This window comes from Suncus etruscus, chromosome 12 (genome assembly GCF_024139225.1).
Source record: "Suncus etruscus isolate mSunEtr1 chromosome 12, mSunEtr1.pri.cur, whole genome shotgun sequence".
Lineage (NCBI taxonomy): Eukaryota > Metazoa > Chordata > Mammalia > Eulipotyphla > Soricidae > Suncus > Suncus etruscus.
Window position 1 is genome coordinate 20,331,919 of NC_064859.1, and position 18,213 is coordinate 20,350,131.

An 18,213-nucleotide genomic window follows, 5' to 3' on the forward strand; every position below is an offset into this window, starting at 1 on the left:
TTTCTTTCTGTTTTTGGTCACACCCCGTGACACTCAGGGGTTACTCCTGGCTATGCACTCAGAAATCGCTCCTGGTTTGGGGGATTGAACCGTGGTCTGTCCTAGGTCAGCCTCATGCAAGGCAAACGCCCTACCGCTGTGCCACTGCTCCGGCCCCAATATGCTATTTCTTTTTCTCAACACCAGCACCGCCAGCTGCAGTATTTCTAGAGGAGGGTTGGCAGGACACATCTGAGCCCAAACACTTGAATGAAATGAAAAGGGGGAAATGTAGTTAAAAACTGCTAAAAGCTAGTGAGCATATGAAGAGCCTCCCCAGGTTATTTCTTGCTTTTTTCTACATTCATGCTGATTTCTATAGTCACAGGCCACATAAACTTCTCTCTTTCACTCCTTGTTGGAAGAATTATTGTTTTGTCCTGGGGGCCAGTGCACCTGGTTAACCCAAAGGGCCCTTCCTGGCAATCACGCTTTCCTTGTTTTCATTCTTGCAGCTTTGTCTTTGCAATACAATTTTCCAAAAACCTGGAAATGCATTGTCTAACCAGAGAACAGTCTTGAAAGCAATCACCTTCTTGTCCTTTGCAAGTCAGAGATTTTAAAATAATTAAAACACACACACTCCAAAATGTTTAAAGAAACAAGCAAAACCACATGATTTAAGTATAAAAAATATGCAAGTAGGGGTCAGAGCGGTAGCGCAGCGGTAAGGGGCTTGCCTTGCAAGCGCCTGACCCAAGACAGACCTTGGTTCGATCCCCCAGAGTCCCATATGGTACCCCAAGCCAGGAGCAATTTCTGAGCGTATAGCCAGCAGTAACCCCTGAGCGTCACCAGGAGTGGCCCAAAAACAAACAAACAAAAATGCAAGTAAACAATGACTCCTTACATACCCTCAAAATGGGGGTGGGTTAGATAAAGTAGTTCTGGTATTGTCCAGCTTTATTGCGACACAATATCTATCTGGTGCACTGCAGAAATGTATCTGTAAAACTAAGCCAGGTAATAGGACCGGTGCAATAATGCAGGGTGGGAGGGCGTTTGCCTTGCACGTGACCGACCCAGGTTCAATCCCCGTCATCCCATATGGTCCCCCAAACCTGCCAGGAGTGATTTCTGAGTGCAGAGCAAGGAGTAACCTCTGAGCACTGCTGGGTATGGCCCCCAAACAAAAACGAAAACAAAAAGTAAGCAGGGTAAGACCTCTAATATAGGTCATTTGCTCTTAAAAATTAAGGTTTTTTTTCCTCTGATAGTGGTTTTTTGTTGTTGTTGATTTTGGTTTTTTTGTTTTGTTTTGTTTTGTTTTGTGGTTTTTGGGTCACACCCGGCAGTGCTCAGGGGTTATTCCTGGCTCCAGGCTCAGAAATTGCTCCTAGCAGGCACGGGGATCATATGGGACGCCCAGATTCGAACCGATGACCTCCTGCATGAAAGGCAAACGCCTTACCTCCATGCTATCTCTTCGGCCCCATCTCTGCACTTTTTTTAAAAAAAATTAATTAATTTTTATTTTGTTTTTTATTTTGGGCCAGACCCAGCAGCGCTCAGGCTCTATGCTCAGAAACTGCTCCTGGCAGGCTCAGGGGACCATATGGGATACTGGGATTTGAACCACCTTCTGCATGAAAGGCAAACGCCTTACCTCCATGCTATCTCTCCAGCCCCTCTGATAAAGTTTTTTATTTGAATTTGGTTTACTTCTATTTTTTACTCTTTCTGTAAAATTGATTCCAGATTTCTTTTAAGAAAGTACATCTACTTTCACCTTCATGCTGTGGGTTCACAGTCACTCTACTCTCAGCAGTGCTTTTGGGGTCATGCTGAGCTGGGACTTGAACCCTAAACCCCTGAGCCCCTGAGCCCAGAACCCAGCGCTCAGAACCCTGTCTCCAGCCAGAAATCCTCTTTCTCATCTCTGTTTCCTTTATTGTCATCACACACTAGCAGGCTCAACACACAACAGTCAACTTCCCTACTTGACCTTGCTGCTGTGAAATTCCACTCAGACTCTGATAGTGTCTCAATAGGAGCGAAATATTCTTTGAGACTCAACCCTGAACTTGTTAGTGCCCTAGAGTCCTTGCAAATGCCTTAAGAGGCAGATCCAGGACCTGCCTGCACTTTGGCTCCCCTTTGAGACATGCTCGCCCTCTGCTGGCTATTGAAAAAATGCCGGGAGGACTGGAGCAGTAGCAGATGATGGTTTAACAAATCAGGGATTCCTGATTGCTTTGCCCATCCATTCACCCATGGCTTATCCACCCTTTCTCTCACTCACTTGGCCTTACTCCCCATCCTTCAATCCTACCAGCAGACAACATCAGGTAGTAGGCATTTGGTTAGGGGGACTGGACAAGGCTTCTTCCCTCAGACAGCAAAACAGCTGTGGCCATTGGCAAATGCAAGCAAAACTAGTTTGCCTTTACTTATTAATTTGTTCAGTTTTTTTGGGGGGGGGCACACCCAGTGGCACTCCTGACTGCAGGAATCACTCCTGGCAGGGTCAAGGGAATCATATGGGGTGTCAGGAATCAAACCAGGGTCAACTTGTGCAAGGCAAATACTCTCCCCTTGGAGCTATTGCTCTGACCCCTAATTCGATCTTTTATTCATCCTGTGATTTCTTCAGCAGATTTTTGTTTGTTTGTTTGTTTGTTTGTTTGAGGGCCACATCTGGCGGCACTCAGGGGTTACTCCTGGCTCTGCGCTCATAAATTGCTCCTGGCAGGCTTGGGGGACCATAGGGGATGTGGGGGATTGAGCTTGGGTCTGTCCCATGTAGGTCACATGCAACGCAAACACCCTACTGCTGTGCCATCTCTCCAGCCCTTTCAATAGATTTTCTAGATCCAAAGTGTCAAAGGAGTAGAAATCTTTTTTCCCTCATTTTAAAATTTAAAATTTACCATGTGAATGTATTATATCTACACACAAATCCCATTTAACCTCATGTAGAGCACGCCACTGATTAATGAGAAAATCGGGAGTTATGAGAAGCTGTGGAAATTGCCTCAAGCCACACACATTCAAGCCTTGAATTCAAGTACATTTGTTTTCAACTTCTTTATATTGCTAGTCATGAATGGTTTGTTTTGGGTTTTTTGTTGTTGTTTTGGGGGGGGGGAATTTTGGGTCACACCCAGCAGTGCTCAGGGGCTACTCCTGGCCCTATGCTCAGAAATCGCCCCCAGCAGGCTCGGGGGGACCATATGGAATGCTGGGATTCGAACCACCATCCCTCTGCATGCAAGGCAAATGCCCAACTGTTGTGCTATCTCTCTGGCCCCGAAGGGTTTTGTTTTGTTGTTGTTGTTGTTTTTTGTATAATCTTTAATCAGAAGGTAAATTGTTTCCAGCCTGACAAAGAAAGTCTGTTATTTATTTGAGTGACTGGTATTTGCCTCTGTGATCAAGCACAACTACATAGATGCTCTCAGCCAGTCAGTGGAGAACCTCGGTTTGGTCTTCATCCCAACACAAGTCAGGGCAGAGGGTGTTCCTATGTCAGCCGCTGTAGCAAGTCAGCCCCTGAAGAGGTTGACTGATGGAGGGATGGAGGATGAGGTCTTTCCCTTCCAGCTCGGAGCACACGTCTGCCACCCTGTCTAGCCGACGGTTCTGAGGTGAAACGGCGGGTAAACAGCTCAAACAGCTCGCAGACAGTCAGCTCGTTGAAATATTTGCTTTATTCGGTGGACAAGACTGAAGTCCAAAGACTCAGCTTCAGTTCCAGCCAAAAAGCCCTGGCCTTCCACAGACTCTTGTTTTTATCCACCAGAATCAGGTACCACCCAATGGTGGGATCAGATACCAACCAATGGTGGAAGCAGAATCAGGTACTACCCTAGGGTGGGGGCAGAATGCCAGGTCACACCCTAGGGTAGGGTACAATCACCAATCAATTTAGGGTGAGTAACATAGTAATCCCCTAAAATATTTACATACACAACAAGCCGCTGCCTCTGCTTGCCACTTCCCCCATCATTCCTGACTCATTCATTCCGCTCAGAGAGGAGTTCTCCCTGCAGAAACTGCATCCAGCCTAGAGGCTTCAAGTCAACAGGATGGGGCTCAGCTTGACCTTAGTCTGACCTTGCTGGGAGGGTCAATGCCTCACCCTGTGCTGGCAGATCCCTGGCATTGCCCTCTCCATGTGCGCTCAAGGCTCACCTCCCACGGTGGCATTGAGCAGACACTGCAGAGAGGAGCCATCTTCAGAGAGGCCTGCTCTGCTTCCAGATGTTCCTGCAGCAGCCAGATGTGTCCCTGAGCTGCAGCAGTGCCCAGCTCCTACTGAGGTCAACCACGCGCACGCAGCTGCAGCTGCCAGGACAGGTCTCAGCCCAAGCCCCAACCCAGCACCAGCTCAGAGACGCCAGTGTGATGCCCACTCAGGTGAGCTGCCTGCATCCCCGAACAGAGCAGGGCATGCTCGAGTCTGCGGGGCTGCAGCTCATTTGCTCAGTGTAAGTCACTTTGAACCTGTGTCTGCTTTGATTTCTCAGGGATCACTCAGGGGCTGGGACACCGACTTAACATGTACAAAATCCTGAGTTAGATCCCAGGAAGGCAGTCCCACCACCACTATCCAGCTTCCCTATAAGGAGTCGTGTGGCCCCTAGCACCACCGTATGAAAAAAAAGGGTGCTTTTGTTTGTTTGTTTGTTTGTTTGTTTGGGGGCCACACCCATCGGTGCCCAGGGGTTATTCCTGGCTTTGCACTCAGGAATCACTCTGGGCTGGCTCAGGGGACCATATAGGATGCTGGGGATTGAACCTGGGTCGACCACGTGCAGAGTACAAAGCCCGCTGTGCTATGGCTCTGACTCCCAACAGGTGATTTTATGTCTCACACTCAAAAGTGTTCAGGGGGGTATTTCTGACACTGTGCTCAAAAATGTCTCGTGCCACCGTTTAGGAAGCCTTATGCAGTGTTGGGAATTTAAGTTGGTGCCAGTGAATACATGGAAGGCAAGTGCCTCACCCCATACTATCTCTCTGGCCAAACTAGGTAGGTGTGTGTTGGGCGGAGGGTGAAGAGGTGGGGAAATGGGGATGAGGCCCTCATTGTGCTGTCTTCCCTGTGTATCTCAGTAGTGGGATAAAATACTTTAGAGGCATCGCTCAGCTGCACTTGCCAGCTCGGCCAGTCAGATACTCACACTGACAGTCGATCCTTTCCTCCAAGTCTGAGTTCTACCAATCAGTGTGGAAGCACAGGTCACTTAGATCCACCTCCCTGTGTCTGCTGCCACCATTCCTGACTGAATCAGCAGTCACTCAGCAGTTCCTGCTCCATCTCTGACTAGGTTGGACTTAAGCACCCTGAGGTGTGCTGGAGAAATAATACCAGAGCTCAGGCAGAGCCCCAGCACTGCGCATATGGCAAAACAAATAAATATGCTAACCCCCCAAATCCTGAGGGTTGGTTCTGATCTCAGCCTCTTGCACTCACAGCAGTCACCCAGGTGTCAAGCCCCTGTTATCCACAGATGTGAAGAACAGGATTGTTCTGGACCCCTGGAAATTTCTAATGTACTGGACCTCTTGGGGTATAAACTGGCCATTATATAAAAAGGGTAGATGAGGGGCCGGAGTGATAGCACAGGAGGGAGGACATTTGCTTCGCATATGGCTGACCCAGCATCCCATATGGTCCCCCAAGACTGCCAGGTGTAAGTTCAGAGCAAAATCAGGAGTAACCCCTGAGCAACCAAAAAATGGGTGGGGAGTAGGTGAATACACGTGTGTTTAGTCTGTTTTCTTCCAAATGTTAGGGCCCTGATTTTAAAAAGGCCCTTTTAAGGGCCCACTTATTGGTAGCTAACAAGAAAATTAGCAAGTGAGGATAGCCAAGAAAATCCTAAAGAAGTGGAGGAGGATTCACATGATCTGGTGCTGAACGCTCTTTTAAAAACTCAGAGAGAGGCCGAAGAGATAGCATGAAGGTAGGGCGTTTGCGTTTCATGCAGAAGGACGGTAGTTCGAATCCCAGCATCCCATATGGTCCCCAAGCCTGCCAGAAGCAATTTCTGAGTGTAGAGCCAGGAGTAACCCCTGAGAGCTGCTGGTGTGACCCAAAAACTAAAAATAAAATAAAATAAAAACTCAGAGAACTGAAATACTGGGACCTGGTGCCAGTATGAGTGGACATTAGAAACAGCCAAAAACCAAAAGCAGACAAAAGTAATTTTCTTGCTCTTTATTGGATGATGCTTTAAAGTGTTGTAGCTTTTTGTTTGTTTGTTTGTTTTTGGGCCATTGATGCTTAGGGGTTACTCTTGGCTATGTGCTCAGAAATCGCTCCTGGCTTGGGGGGACCATATGGGATGCCGGAGGATCGAACCATGGTCCATCCCAGGCTAGTGCTTGCAAGGCAGATGCCTTACCTCTAGCACCATAGCTCCGGCCCCCATTGTCTTGCTCGATGTGTCTCTCTGTGGATATTTTCTGAGCTCTAATTTCGGGAGCCCCACTCACCCCTGAGGAAATGCAGGACAGGAGAACAAACAAAACAATACAACACAACACTCTGATCCAAAAAAACCCCTTTGATCCAAGCAAGACGAGTGCAAGAAGGTGTGAGTGTCTCAGATAGAGTCACATCTCAGTCACTGACTGGCCGGGCCAGGACTGGGTGTGGTGACCAGTGCGAATGGCCCAGACAGCCCTGAACTCTCTACAGCCCACCGCAAAAACCCCAGAAAGGACACTGCCTGGACTTTCACTGGCCCTGGGGGTGCCGTGGAACAGAGGACAAGGGCCTGGGTGCTACTGACCTCACCTAAGACAGTGCAGAAAGGAAAGGAGGGGTGAGGAGAGGGGCCTGGGGAGAAGGTGAGAGGTAAGAAAAAGAGTTGGTGGGACAGAGGGGTGGACCTGCCACGGGGAGACCCACAAGTGATATGTAGCCCCCAAAGGGGTGGATCCGTGTCCCCATTGAAGGACTCTCGGGGTGACCTGCTAAGAGCCTGGTGGGCCTCCGTTTCTCCAGGCATCCATGGCGCTGAGTTCAGTCTGTGGGAGAGAAACCACACAGGGTTCTGAGGGTGTCTGAGCGGCCAGGCCGCGGCTGAGTTTGTCTGAAATGACGCTGCAGGGGCCCAAGCCAGGACGGAGCCCGCAGCTGCTGCCTGCCCCGTTCCACAGCACCAACGCCGTGCTCCCCTCTCTGAGCCTTCCCACGCCGGCCTCTGCCAGCCAGGATGCCAGCCAGTGCCAGCCCAGCCCCGACTTCAGCCATGACCAGCAGCTCAGGTACCAAACCTTCTACACCAGGAGGACACAGGGCCAGGGAGGTGGCAGAGCACACGCCTACCCACAGCCCCAACTCCCCTAGGCTGCCCTGTTGGTCCTGTCATCTTTGACTGACTGCTGGAGTGACCACTCTTGGGTTTGTTAGTTTGGGGCCATGCTGGGCTACTGCTAGCCCTGCATGAGTTCCGTGCAGTGCTTGAGGAACCACATGTGCTCTGGATGCAGTCAGGCCTTCGGTTACAGAGAAGACTCTCTCTGGTGTACTTGCTACCTCGTGAAAAATGAAATAATCTCCGTAGCTTTGCCTTTCAGGCAATCCCGGAGGTGCACAGCTTTAGGCACAATGGTCGCTCCCAACATTCTCAACAGTCATGCAAGCACTTGCTCTACCCCTTGGACCTATGGCCTTGGCCCCAGTAAAAAAAAGTTTTGGGTATACTGACACAGGGAAGGGGCCAAAGGTGTAAGACACACATGTATGAGGCCCTGGGATCAGGCCTAGGCACTTACCTTTCAAAAAAGAACTGAGGGGATCAGAGAGATAGCACAGCAGCAGGGCATTTGCCTTACATGCAGCCAACCCAGGAGGGGCCTGGTTTATTCCTGGCATCCCATATGGTCCCCAAAGCCTGCCAGGAGCAATTTCTGAGCACAAAGCCAGGAGTAACCCCTGAGCACAACCAATTTGGCCCAAACAGCAATCAACCAATCAATAAATAAATAAAGTGGAAGGAAGGAAGGAAGGAAGGAAGGAAGGAAGGAAGGAAGGAAGGAAGGAAGGAAGGAAGGAAGGAAGGAAGGAAGGGAGGGAGGGAGGGAGGGAGGGAGGGAGGGAGGGAGGGAGGGAGAGGGGGGGAAGGGAGGGAAAGAAGAAGGGAGGGAGTGAAGGAGGTAAGGAAGGAGGGAGGGAGGTAAGGAAGGAGGGAGGGAGGGAAGGAGGGACGAGGGAAGGAAGGAGGGACAGAGGAAGGGATGAAAGGAAGGAGGGACAGAGGGAAGGAGGGAGGGAGGGAAGGAAGGAGGGACAGAGGGAAGGAAGGAGGGACAGAGGGAAGAAGGAAAGGAGGAAGGAAGGATGGAAGGAAGGGAGGGAAGGAGGGAGGGAGGGAAGATGGAAAGGAGGAAGGAAAGAGGGAGGGAAGAAGGGAAAGAAGGAAAGGAGGGAGGGAGGACGGAAGGAAGGAAGAAGGAAAGAAAGGAGAAAAGAAAAACTGGTAGGTAGAGCAATAGCACAGTGGGTTGGGCACCTGTCTAGCACACAACAGACCTGGGTTCAATCTCTAGCATCCCACAGGGTCCCCCAAGCCTACAGAAGTGATTCTTGAGCACAGAGTCAGGAATAACCCCTGAGTGCTGCAGGATGTGGCCCAAAAATCAAAATAAAGAACTGGGTGCTGAAAGAAGATAAAATGATATGCTTGTTACCCTTTAGGTAACAATATTGCAAAAACAGTGCCTAAAATGAAGAGAGGGGGGGAGAGAGAGAAGAGAGAGAAGAGAGGGAGGAGAGAGAGAAGAGAGAGAGAAAGAGAAAGAGAGAGAAAGAGAGAGGTTGGTCAGTGGCTAGAATGCAGCAGCCCCCTTGCCCGGGTTCATGAGCTGGGCATTGATCACACTTGTCTGCGTGTCTCTTCCTCTTCCCCAAGGTTGTTGCTGAGTCAGCCAATCCAGCCCATGATGCCTGGGTCCTGTGAGGCGCGGCCGGCCGCCGAAGTCAGCAGAACTGGACAGCAAGTCAAGTAGGTGGAGGACAGAGGCAAAGGAAGGTGGGCCTGGCTATGGGTTCCCAGCAGCATCCAGGGCACCTTCCCACTGATTGCTCCTGTCCTTCCCTTTTCGTCACTATTTCTACTGAAGTGGAGGGCACCATGGCAGCTGTCCATACTGAGAGCAATTTATTCTCCCTCTTCTTCACTCCCTGACCCATGTCCTCATGAATGGTTCCCCTTCCCAAAGGTCCTTCTGTGGCCCCAGAAAATAACCCCACAGCTCCAAGTTCCCAGCTTCATGGTGCAAGCACTGTGCCAGGACCCCAGGGAGCTGCAAGTGTGGGCTGGCCAGCCTTCCCGACTCCCATCCCAGGCCTGGCTGGCTCTTTTGTAACTCACAGGAAGGCTACAGGAAACTCAAGGGAAAACTTACACATTACTGGGAACTAGATTCTGGCCCTTTGAAAGAAGACAGAAATAGGGTCTCCTAGTGGCTGTGTGTATAAAGGCTAAAGAATGAGCTGGAAGGTTGTTAGGACATGTCTCCCATTGGGCCTGGCCTGCACCTGCAGAGAGATCTTTGGGCTGTCTTCATAGAAAGTGGCTGGTCTGAGGGCCAGGGCCTGACTTCACGATTATGCTGTATTCCCAGAAGCTTCATATGACAGGAGCTGGGAGACATGAAACCTCCTTTAAATGTCCTGGTGAGGGACTGAAGCGATAGCAAAGTGGTCGGGTGTTTGCCTTGCTCGCAGCCGACTCAGGGTAGATGGTGATTCAAATCCCAGCATCCCATATGGTCCCCTGAGCCTGCCAGGAGCGATTACTGAGTACAGAGCCAGGAGTATCCCCTGAGCACCGCCGGGTATGACCCAAAAACCAAAATAAATAAATAAATAATAAATGTCCTGGTGAGAAGGGTTGGGAAGGGAGAGCAGTCGCTGTGCACTGGCCTTGAATGTATGAAGCTCCAGGTTCAATTTCCAGCACCACATGATCCCCCGCAAGCACAGACTTGAGCAATTTATTCAAATACCTAAATAAGTAAATGCTCTGTGGAGGCCAGAGCAATAGCACAGCAGGAAGGGTGTTTGCCTGCACACAGCCGACCCATGTTCATTCCCCTCATCCCATATTGTCCGTTGAACCTGCCAAGAGTAACTTCTGAGTACTGCCAGGTGTGGCCCAAAACACAAAAGAAAAGAAAAAAAGTCAATAATAATAAAGACTCGTAACTGTGTTATTATAGAAATGCCCTTTCATTAAAAACATAAGAATAGATGTACTGTGATGCTCAGTTCTAGTAGGAAGGGTGGATCTTGGTGATGGATTTTGCTGGTGATCAAATAAAGGCAAAGAATTTGACTTCATAGCTCACCAGAGACAGTTACACTGCAGTAACCCTAACAGAATCACTTCCTGGGCACCCACCTGCAGCCAGCCATTAGCCATGTGGCCAGTTGGATCTGTTTTGCTTTGTTCTGTTTTTATTTTTCGAGTCCCACCCAGCAATGCTTAGGGGTTACTCCTGCACTCAGGGATTCCTCCTGGTAGTGTGGAGGGCCCATAGAAGATGCCAGGAATCGAACTCTGTTTGGCCAGGTTGTGCAAGCCAAGCGCCCTACCCGCTGTACTATCTCTCCTGCCCCAACTGTTGCATCATTTTTAGCCTCCCATGTCTGTACCGTGATTTCAGACATGGCATAGTGTCCATCCTTGGGTGTGTAGTCTCTCTCTGAGGCCCTGCAGAGGTTCAAAGGTTCCAAAGTCTCTAGTGAGTAACCCCAAGAAGAGAACTAGCATTTCTTTGTTTTGTTTTGCTTTGTTTTGGTCACACCTGATGTCACACCCGGTGATGCTCAGGGGTTACTCCTGGCTCTATGCTCAGAAATCACCCCTGGCAAACTCAGGGGACCATATGGGATGCTGAGAATCAAACCACTGTTGGCCCTGGGTCAGCTGCGTGCAATGCAAATGCCCTACTGCTGTGCTATTGCTCCAGCCCAGAACTAGCATTTCTAGAAGTGCTTAATTCAAAACACAGTCTCCACTTGATCAATGTCTTTAAACCTTCAGTCCTACTCTCTGCAGCTTTCAGTTTCTACAATGCTTGTTCTCCATCCCTTCAGCAAGACCTCTTTACTGTTTTAATCCTTTTTATTGTGGTAGAAATAAATTTCAACGTACATAAATGAAGGAGGAGATGTTTAAGATACACCTGGCAGTGTTCAGGGATTATTTCTGGCTCTGCACTCAGAAATCATTACTAGTGGGCTCGGGGGCCCATATTGAATGCTGGGGCTCAAACCCAGTTTGGCCACATGCAAGGCAAACGCTCTCCCCATTGCTCGCTACTGCTCCAATTCCAGATTTACCATTTTCAATATTGGAAGGGGGCAGAGAGGTTGTACTGGGAATAAGACATTTGCTTTGTATGTTGCCAACCCTACTTTGATCCCCAACACTGTATGTAGTCCCCCAAGGACCACCAGGAGTAATCTGAGCACAGAGCTGAGAGCAAGCCCTAAGCACACTGAGTATGCCTTCCAAAATTAATAAATATGTAAGTTGGGGCCGGAGCAGTGGCACAAGCCATAAGGCACAAGCCGTAAGGCAGACACCTTGCGTGCGCAAGCCTAGGACAGACTGTGGTTCGATCACCCGGCGTCCCAAATGGTCCCCAAACCAGGAGTGATTTCTGAGCGCATAGCCATGAGTAATCCCTGAGCATCACCGGATGTGGCTCAAAAACAAAACAAACAAAATAAATAAATAAATAAATAAGTAAGTAAATAAACATTTGAGGTGTAACACACTACCTTGAAATTCCTTCATGTTGTCCCACAATCATCCCATCCAATGCCATAATTCTCCTAGCCTCCCTTATGGAAACTATGTACCAATTTAATGATGACCTCTTCACCCCACCCCACCCCACCTCTGGCAGCCACTATTCTATTTTCTTTCTTCCTTCCTTCCTTCCTTCCTTCCTTCCTTCCTTCCTTCCTTCCTTCCTTCCTTCCTTCCTTCCTTCCTTCCTTCCTTCCTCCCTCCCTCCCTCCCTCCCTCCCTCCCTCCCTCCCTCCTTCCTTCCTTCCTTCCTTCCTTCCTTCCTTCCTTCCTTCCTTCCTTCTTTCTTTCTTTCTTCTTTTTTTTTTTTTTTTTTTTGCTTTTTGGGCCATACCCGGTGATACTCAAGGGTTACTCCTGGTTATGCACTAAGAAATAGCTCCTGGCTTGGGGAACCATAAGGGACACCAGGGGATCAAACCACAATCCATCCTAGGCTAGTGCATGCAAAGCAAACGTACTATGGCTTGAGTCACCACTCCGGCCCCCACTATTCTATTTTCTGCTGCTTCTTGGGCTACTCTCCAGCCCTAATATCTATCCTTTGTGCTGACCTATTTTGTGGAATGTCCTCAAATCACATCCCTGTTAAAGAAGATGTCAGAGTTTTCTTTCCTTTTGAGGCTGAGAATATTATATGTAGGTACCAGTCTGTAGCTCTCTGTTCTTACCCCAGTGGCTACTGGGTCTCTTGCACCTTTTGGCTATTTAAATATTGGTTTTGAGTCATGTTCTGTGAATATAGGCCTTCTTTGTTGTTTCTTTTGTGTGTTTTTATGGTTTTTATTTTTTTGTTTTTGTGTGTTTGGTGGCCACACCTGGCAATGCTCAGGGGTTATTCCTGGATCTGCACTCAGGAAAAACTCCTTAGGGGACCATATGGGATACCAGGAATAGAACCTGGGTTGGCAGCATGCAAGGCAAGCGCCTACTTGATGTGCTATTTCTCTGTGTCCCTACTTTTACTTCTTGGTGGGATTTACTCAGAAGTGGAACTTTTGGGGCCAGAAAGATAGCATGGAAGTAAGGCATTTGCCTTGTATGCAGAAGGATGGTGGTTCAAATCCCGGCATCCCATATGGTCCCCCGAGCCTGCCAGGAGCAATTTCTGAGTGCAGAGCCAGAAGTAACCGCTGAATGCTGCTGGGTGTGACCAAAAACAAAAACAAAAACAAAAAAAAAGGAGTGGAACTTTTCTATTAGAAGTTAACCATGGACCCTCTATATGAGAAGTCAACCCCATCTTTGATTTTTTTTTCCCCTGGTAGCTGTGCCATTTCACATTCCTAGAGCTCTGATTTTTCCATCACTGACGACATTTTCATTCCTAATTTTGCTTTAGTGATGACTGCTTTGCAGTATTTCATGTTGGTTGTTATTTGCATTCCCCTGATACCCATGGAAACTATTAATAAGATTCCTTTCAGGTGCTTATTGATCACAGAGTCTTTATATATTGGTTTTTGGGCCACACCCGGCAGTGCTCAGGGGTTACTCCCGGCTGTCTGCTCAGAAATAGCTCCTGGTAGACACGGGGACCATATGGGACACCGGGATTCGAACCAACCACCTTTGGTCCTGGATCAGCTGCTTGCAAGGCAAACGCTGCTGTGCTATCTCTCTGGGCCCGAGTCTTTTTTTTTTTTTTTTTTTTGGTTTTTGGGTCACACCCGGCAGTGCTCAGGGGTTACTCCTGGCTCCATGCTCAGAAATTGCTCCTGGCAGGCACAGGGGACCATATGGGACGCTGGGATTCGAACCGATGACCTCTTGCATGAAAGGCAAACGCTTTACCTCCATGCTATCTCTCCAGCCCCGAGTCTTTTTTTTTTAAATAATATATTTATTTAAGCACCATGATTACAAACATGTTTTTACTTGAGTTTCAATCGTAAAAAGTACAACCCCTTCACTAGTACAATCTTCCCACTACTAATGCCCCCCCATCTCCCTCTCCCCCACCCCCTGCCTGTATTCAAGACAGGCATTTTATTTCTCTCACTACCATTGTCATGATAGTTGTTAGAGTAGTTATTCACAGAATCTTCTTTAGACAAATGTCTGTTCAAGATTTTCACCCATTTTTCAGGCAGTTTCTGTGTAGTTGAGTTGTATGACTATTTTTTTTTTATTCTGGGTGTCAAATTTTATTAGATCTTTGTCTTTCATGGATTCTCCTTTACTCCATGGGTAGGGCCTCTTGAATCACAAAAGTTCTTAATTCTGTCATTTAAACATATTTGTGGCCCGGAGAGATAGCACAGCGGTGTTTGCCTTGCAAGCAGCCGATCCAGGACCAAAGGTGGTTGGTTCGAATCCCGGTGTTCCATATGGTCCCCGTGCCTGCCAGGAGCTATTTCTGAGCAGCAGACAGACAGGAGTAACCCCTGAGCACTGCCGGGTGTGACCCAAAAAAAAAAAAAACATATTTATGTCTGTCTCTACTACCCATACTGCATCATCTCTTCACTATATATGCTTTTACCAAACAGGTATGCACCAAGCCCAGCAGGATTCCAGAGTCCCGAAGTGCACACAACCAGCAGCAGCAGCACCTCAGGCCCTGTTCTGCTGATGGGCCAGGCTGTGCTGCACTCCAGCTTCCCTGCCTCCCAGCCATCACCCCTGCAGCCCGAGCAGGCCCAGCCACAGCAGCCACAGCACTTCCTGCAGGTGGGTACTTCTTGTGGGCAGCACTTTCTGCAGGTGGCCAACAGGCCTGACACACAGGGGCCATAGCTGAGCCCAGAGGCCTTCTGTCCCTGCTGTCCACATTTGTTGGAGACCCTGTCCTTGAATTTAGTCTCAGCAGGTTCATATTTGCTTGTTTTTACTCTCAAATCTTATAATGTCCATGGACTTTTAGTATGAGAAGCTGAGAAGCAGCAGTTATGCCTCCATGGGCATATATTTTAAGGTACATTTTTTTTTTTTTTGGTTTTTGGGTCACACCCGGCAGTGCTCAGGGGTTCCTCCTGGCTCTACTCTCAGAAATCGCTCCTGGCAGGCTCGGGGGACCATATGGGATGCCGGGATTCGAACCACTGTCCTTCTGCATGCAAGGCAAATGTCTTACTCCATGCTATCTCTCCGGCCCCAGGTACATTATTTTTTATTAAAACAATTAAGATTTACAAAGTTCTTCATAATTAGATTTTGGACATCCAATGTTTTAGGACTCATCCCACTACTAGTGTTGACTTACTCCACCAATGTTTCCAGAGTTCATCCCATACCACCACCCTTGCCGCTTCAGCCTGCCAGCATAACAGACCTTTTTTTTTTTTGATCGTTAAAGTTTGGGTCTCATGATTTACTGTTGTTGACTCTGGCTTAGATATTTAGTTCTGTCCTTTCTTAACACCACCAATGCATAAAGGTCCATTTTTTTAAATGATTTTTATTATGTTGTCCCCAAATCAGACATTTATTGCTAGATTTGTTTATATACACAGTGTATATTCTTTTCCATACAAATCAAATGTTCTATTTAAAGATTTATCAGAGGTCCTTAGTAAATACCAAGAGTGGCACATAAAGTTGAGGTTTTCCAGGAGAATGTGGAGAACATTCACTGGTGGTCAGACTTGCTTCAAGCTAGAGAATTCATAGAGAGAAGGCTCGTGACTGAGGTTCAGAAGGAACCTATGTGTCTGATCAGGCTGGGGCCTTTTCTTCCCCGAACACCCCTTCCTGCCCCACTCTCACAGGATTGGACCATCATCTTTCCTGTGACCATCAGAGTCACGCCACAGTGTGCCAGGACTGAGACATTTGAGAGCAGGGGAACAACTATGGAGGAGTCCTCTTTGGTGGTCTAGAATATAATCTACATCCCCAAACTTCTCATCCATCCTAGGTTCCTTTCCAAACCTGCAAGCCCCAGACAGGCAGAATCAACACAGCTCAGCACTGTGTCTTTTGTCAGCCCACAGGGCTCAGAGGAAGTGAGAAAGTGGCAAAGTGTGCTTGATGGTACCTGAGCCACTTCTAAGGAGAAGCAGGTCTTGTCTGGTGTGGGACAGAGCAGAGAGGTTCCAAAATGAGTCCTAGAGAGAATGGGAAGACTTGGAGAAGGACCTGCACCAGGGTGAGCCAAGGTGAAGGGGCACAGTCTAGCCAGGGAGAGAGCCTTAAGCAACGTGAGGGACAGGTGTGCCTGAGGAACTTCAAACCCAGACAAGGTTCATTGCAATGGGATCAGGGGTGCAGAAAGGCTATTCTTGGAAGGGGGTGAGAGGGAAGACTGGAGAGTCCTAAGAACTGGTTGACCCTGAGGCCCGAGAGATAGCACAGCGGTAGAGTATTTGCCTTGCACACAGCTGATCCAGGATGTACAGTGGTTTGAATCCCAGCATCCCGTATGATCCGCATGTCTCCCAGGAGCGATTTTTGAGCACAGAGCCAGGAGTAACCCCTGAGCAGTGCCAGGTGTAACCCAAAAACAAAAACAAAAAGAACTGGTTTGACTCATTGAAGCCTCTCAGAGTCAAATGAGGTTGTTCCACTAGCTAGTGTTCACCACTAGCAGGCACTAGTGACTTGGGGGGTGGGGGGTGGATCCTGAGACCCCCTAGAAGAAAGCATTTAGACTGTTTCCATGATCTGTTAATGGTGTCGGGTTTGATCCTCTCAATCCAGCCAGGCTACCCAAAGAACCACAGCGTGTTCAGGAGGACATTCCCTCAGCTTCACCCAGAGATGCAGGCAGAATTCAGACCTTGGCTCAGCAGCACTTCCTCGACCTCTCCCCATCCTGGGGACCTGAGTCCTACCACCAGCCCCTTAGCCTCATGTAGCCACCCAGTGTCCCAGCCCCCTCCTAGTCCCAGAGCCACGTCTGGAGTCTCTTTTCTTTTCTTTCCTCCTCTCTGCAGGTCCACACACCAACCTCCTTGCCCATGGAGCCGCAGGGCTCCCTGCTTACTCTCTTCCTACCCCTCAACTGCCTGCGAATCTGAGTTATCCCCCACCACAACCGCAGTCCTCAAGCCTTCCTCGAAGGGTCAGCAGTCTGTCTGAATCCTCAGGCCTCCAGCGGTCACCCCGGTAGTGTCCTGGCACCTTGTTCTAGTAACAGTCAGCTGTAACTGGTGTACGCCCAGGCCAGGTGGCAAAGGTAGGGTGGGGGGAAGGTGTTGAAACGGAAGCCTATGCTTATCTGCATCCTGCAAGCATTTCAGCAGCCCAGGGTGACCCACCAGCCCCCTGTGCAGAGCTGGCACACTGGTGATTGCCTGGAAAGGATGACAGGCCATGCCTTCTTGCCCAGTGCTTCGCAGACATACACTCCAACCATCCTTGATGGGAATCAAATGTTGACCACGTGCCAGTCCTCAGTTTACCTTAGCCAAGAAGCATCTCGCTGTACCCTCCGGAAACACATGGGTACTGCAGACAGCCAGCCCGGTTCAGGGGTCCTCGTTGGCTCTCTGATCCTCTTGGCGGTGCTTCTGCTGAAAAGAGAGAATGAGGTATTTTCCCCCTTGATTTTTACATGGCTGTTCCTGTCATTTGCACAGCTGCCCAGAGGATTTGAAAACGCCGGCACTTTGAGTTTTAGAAACTACTTAAATTCTCAAGACTTCTCTGGGAGCCCAGCAATAGGGCAGCAAAGCTGGGGGTCATGAACCAGACAGCAGACCCGAACCCTCTGCCCTGCACCCTGACTCCGAAGGCTCTTCGCCCGACACCTTCTGATAATCCCTTTGTGTTCCCTCAACCCAACACTGGACTATTTCCTGTTGGCTTTACAGATGGGTGAGCTCCAGCAAAGCACAACTATGGCCCTGATGTTCCAGAGTCCAGCTGGGAATGAAGAGGTTTCGAGGGGGAGGGAAGGGGAGCACACTCTGGGGTCCCCTAGGGGCCCCACTATATCCTGACTCTGTGGGTGAGGTTTGTACTTCATCTTTCTACCTATCTCATGAGAGGATGAGGATTTTTCTTTTCAAGATGCACTTTGCTTTTTTTTTTGTATGTTTGTTATGTTGAGATGTTTCTAAAGAAAAGATTTTATGTAATTATAAGATAAAGTGTAGTGAATTGTACAGTCGTAATAATTACCTATTTCTATATAAAATAAAATTGTAAGGATTATGTGTAAATTATTTTGTATCTGAGACACCAGTTCCTTTCCCAAATATAAAAGTTTGAAAGTTTTCTTGTGTTTTTCTGTGAATGGGCATTTTATAATAAATTAAGTTTGTACAATTTCCTCTGGAAGCAATTTCTGGCCCTTAAACTCTGCATATAACTCATTTTGTCAGTGACTATTTCTTTTTTTTTTTAAGGCACTTCTACAGATCATCAAATATATTAAAAGAGGAGAAAAATAAGCAAAAAATAAGCCACGTAGGAAATACGGGGGGGGGGGGGGGCGGTGGTTCATTTG

At 48.5% G+C, this 18,213-nt stretch overlaps 1 protein-coding gene across 1 annotated transcript in view; it reads left to right on the forward strand.

The window, feature by feature from the left end:
• Positions 1 to 17,266, forward strand: part of NPAS2 (neuronal PAS domain protein 2) — a 166,623-nt gene extending 149,357 nt beyond the window's left edge. The window contains 6 exon segments of the mRNA XM_049785143.1: positions 4,243 to 4,398; positions 7,103 to 7,260; positions 8,907 to 8,999; positions 14,312 to 14,492; positions 16,697 to 16,744; positions 16,747 to 17,266. Coding sequence (XP_049641100.1) covers positions 4,243 to 4,398; positions 7,103 to 7,260; positions 8,907 to 8,999; positions 14,312 to 14,492; positions 16,697 to 16,744; positions 16,747 to 16,872 — 762 coding nt within the window. The 3' untranslated portion in view covers positions 16,873 to 17,266.
• Positions 17,267 to 18,213: the final 947 nt, after the last annotated feature.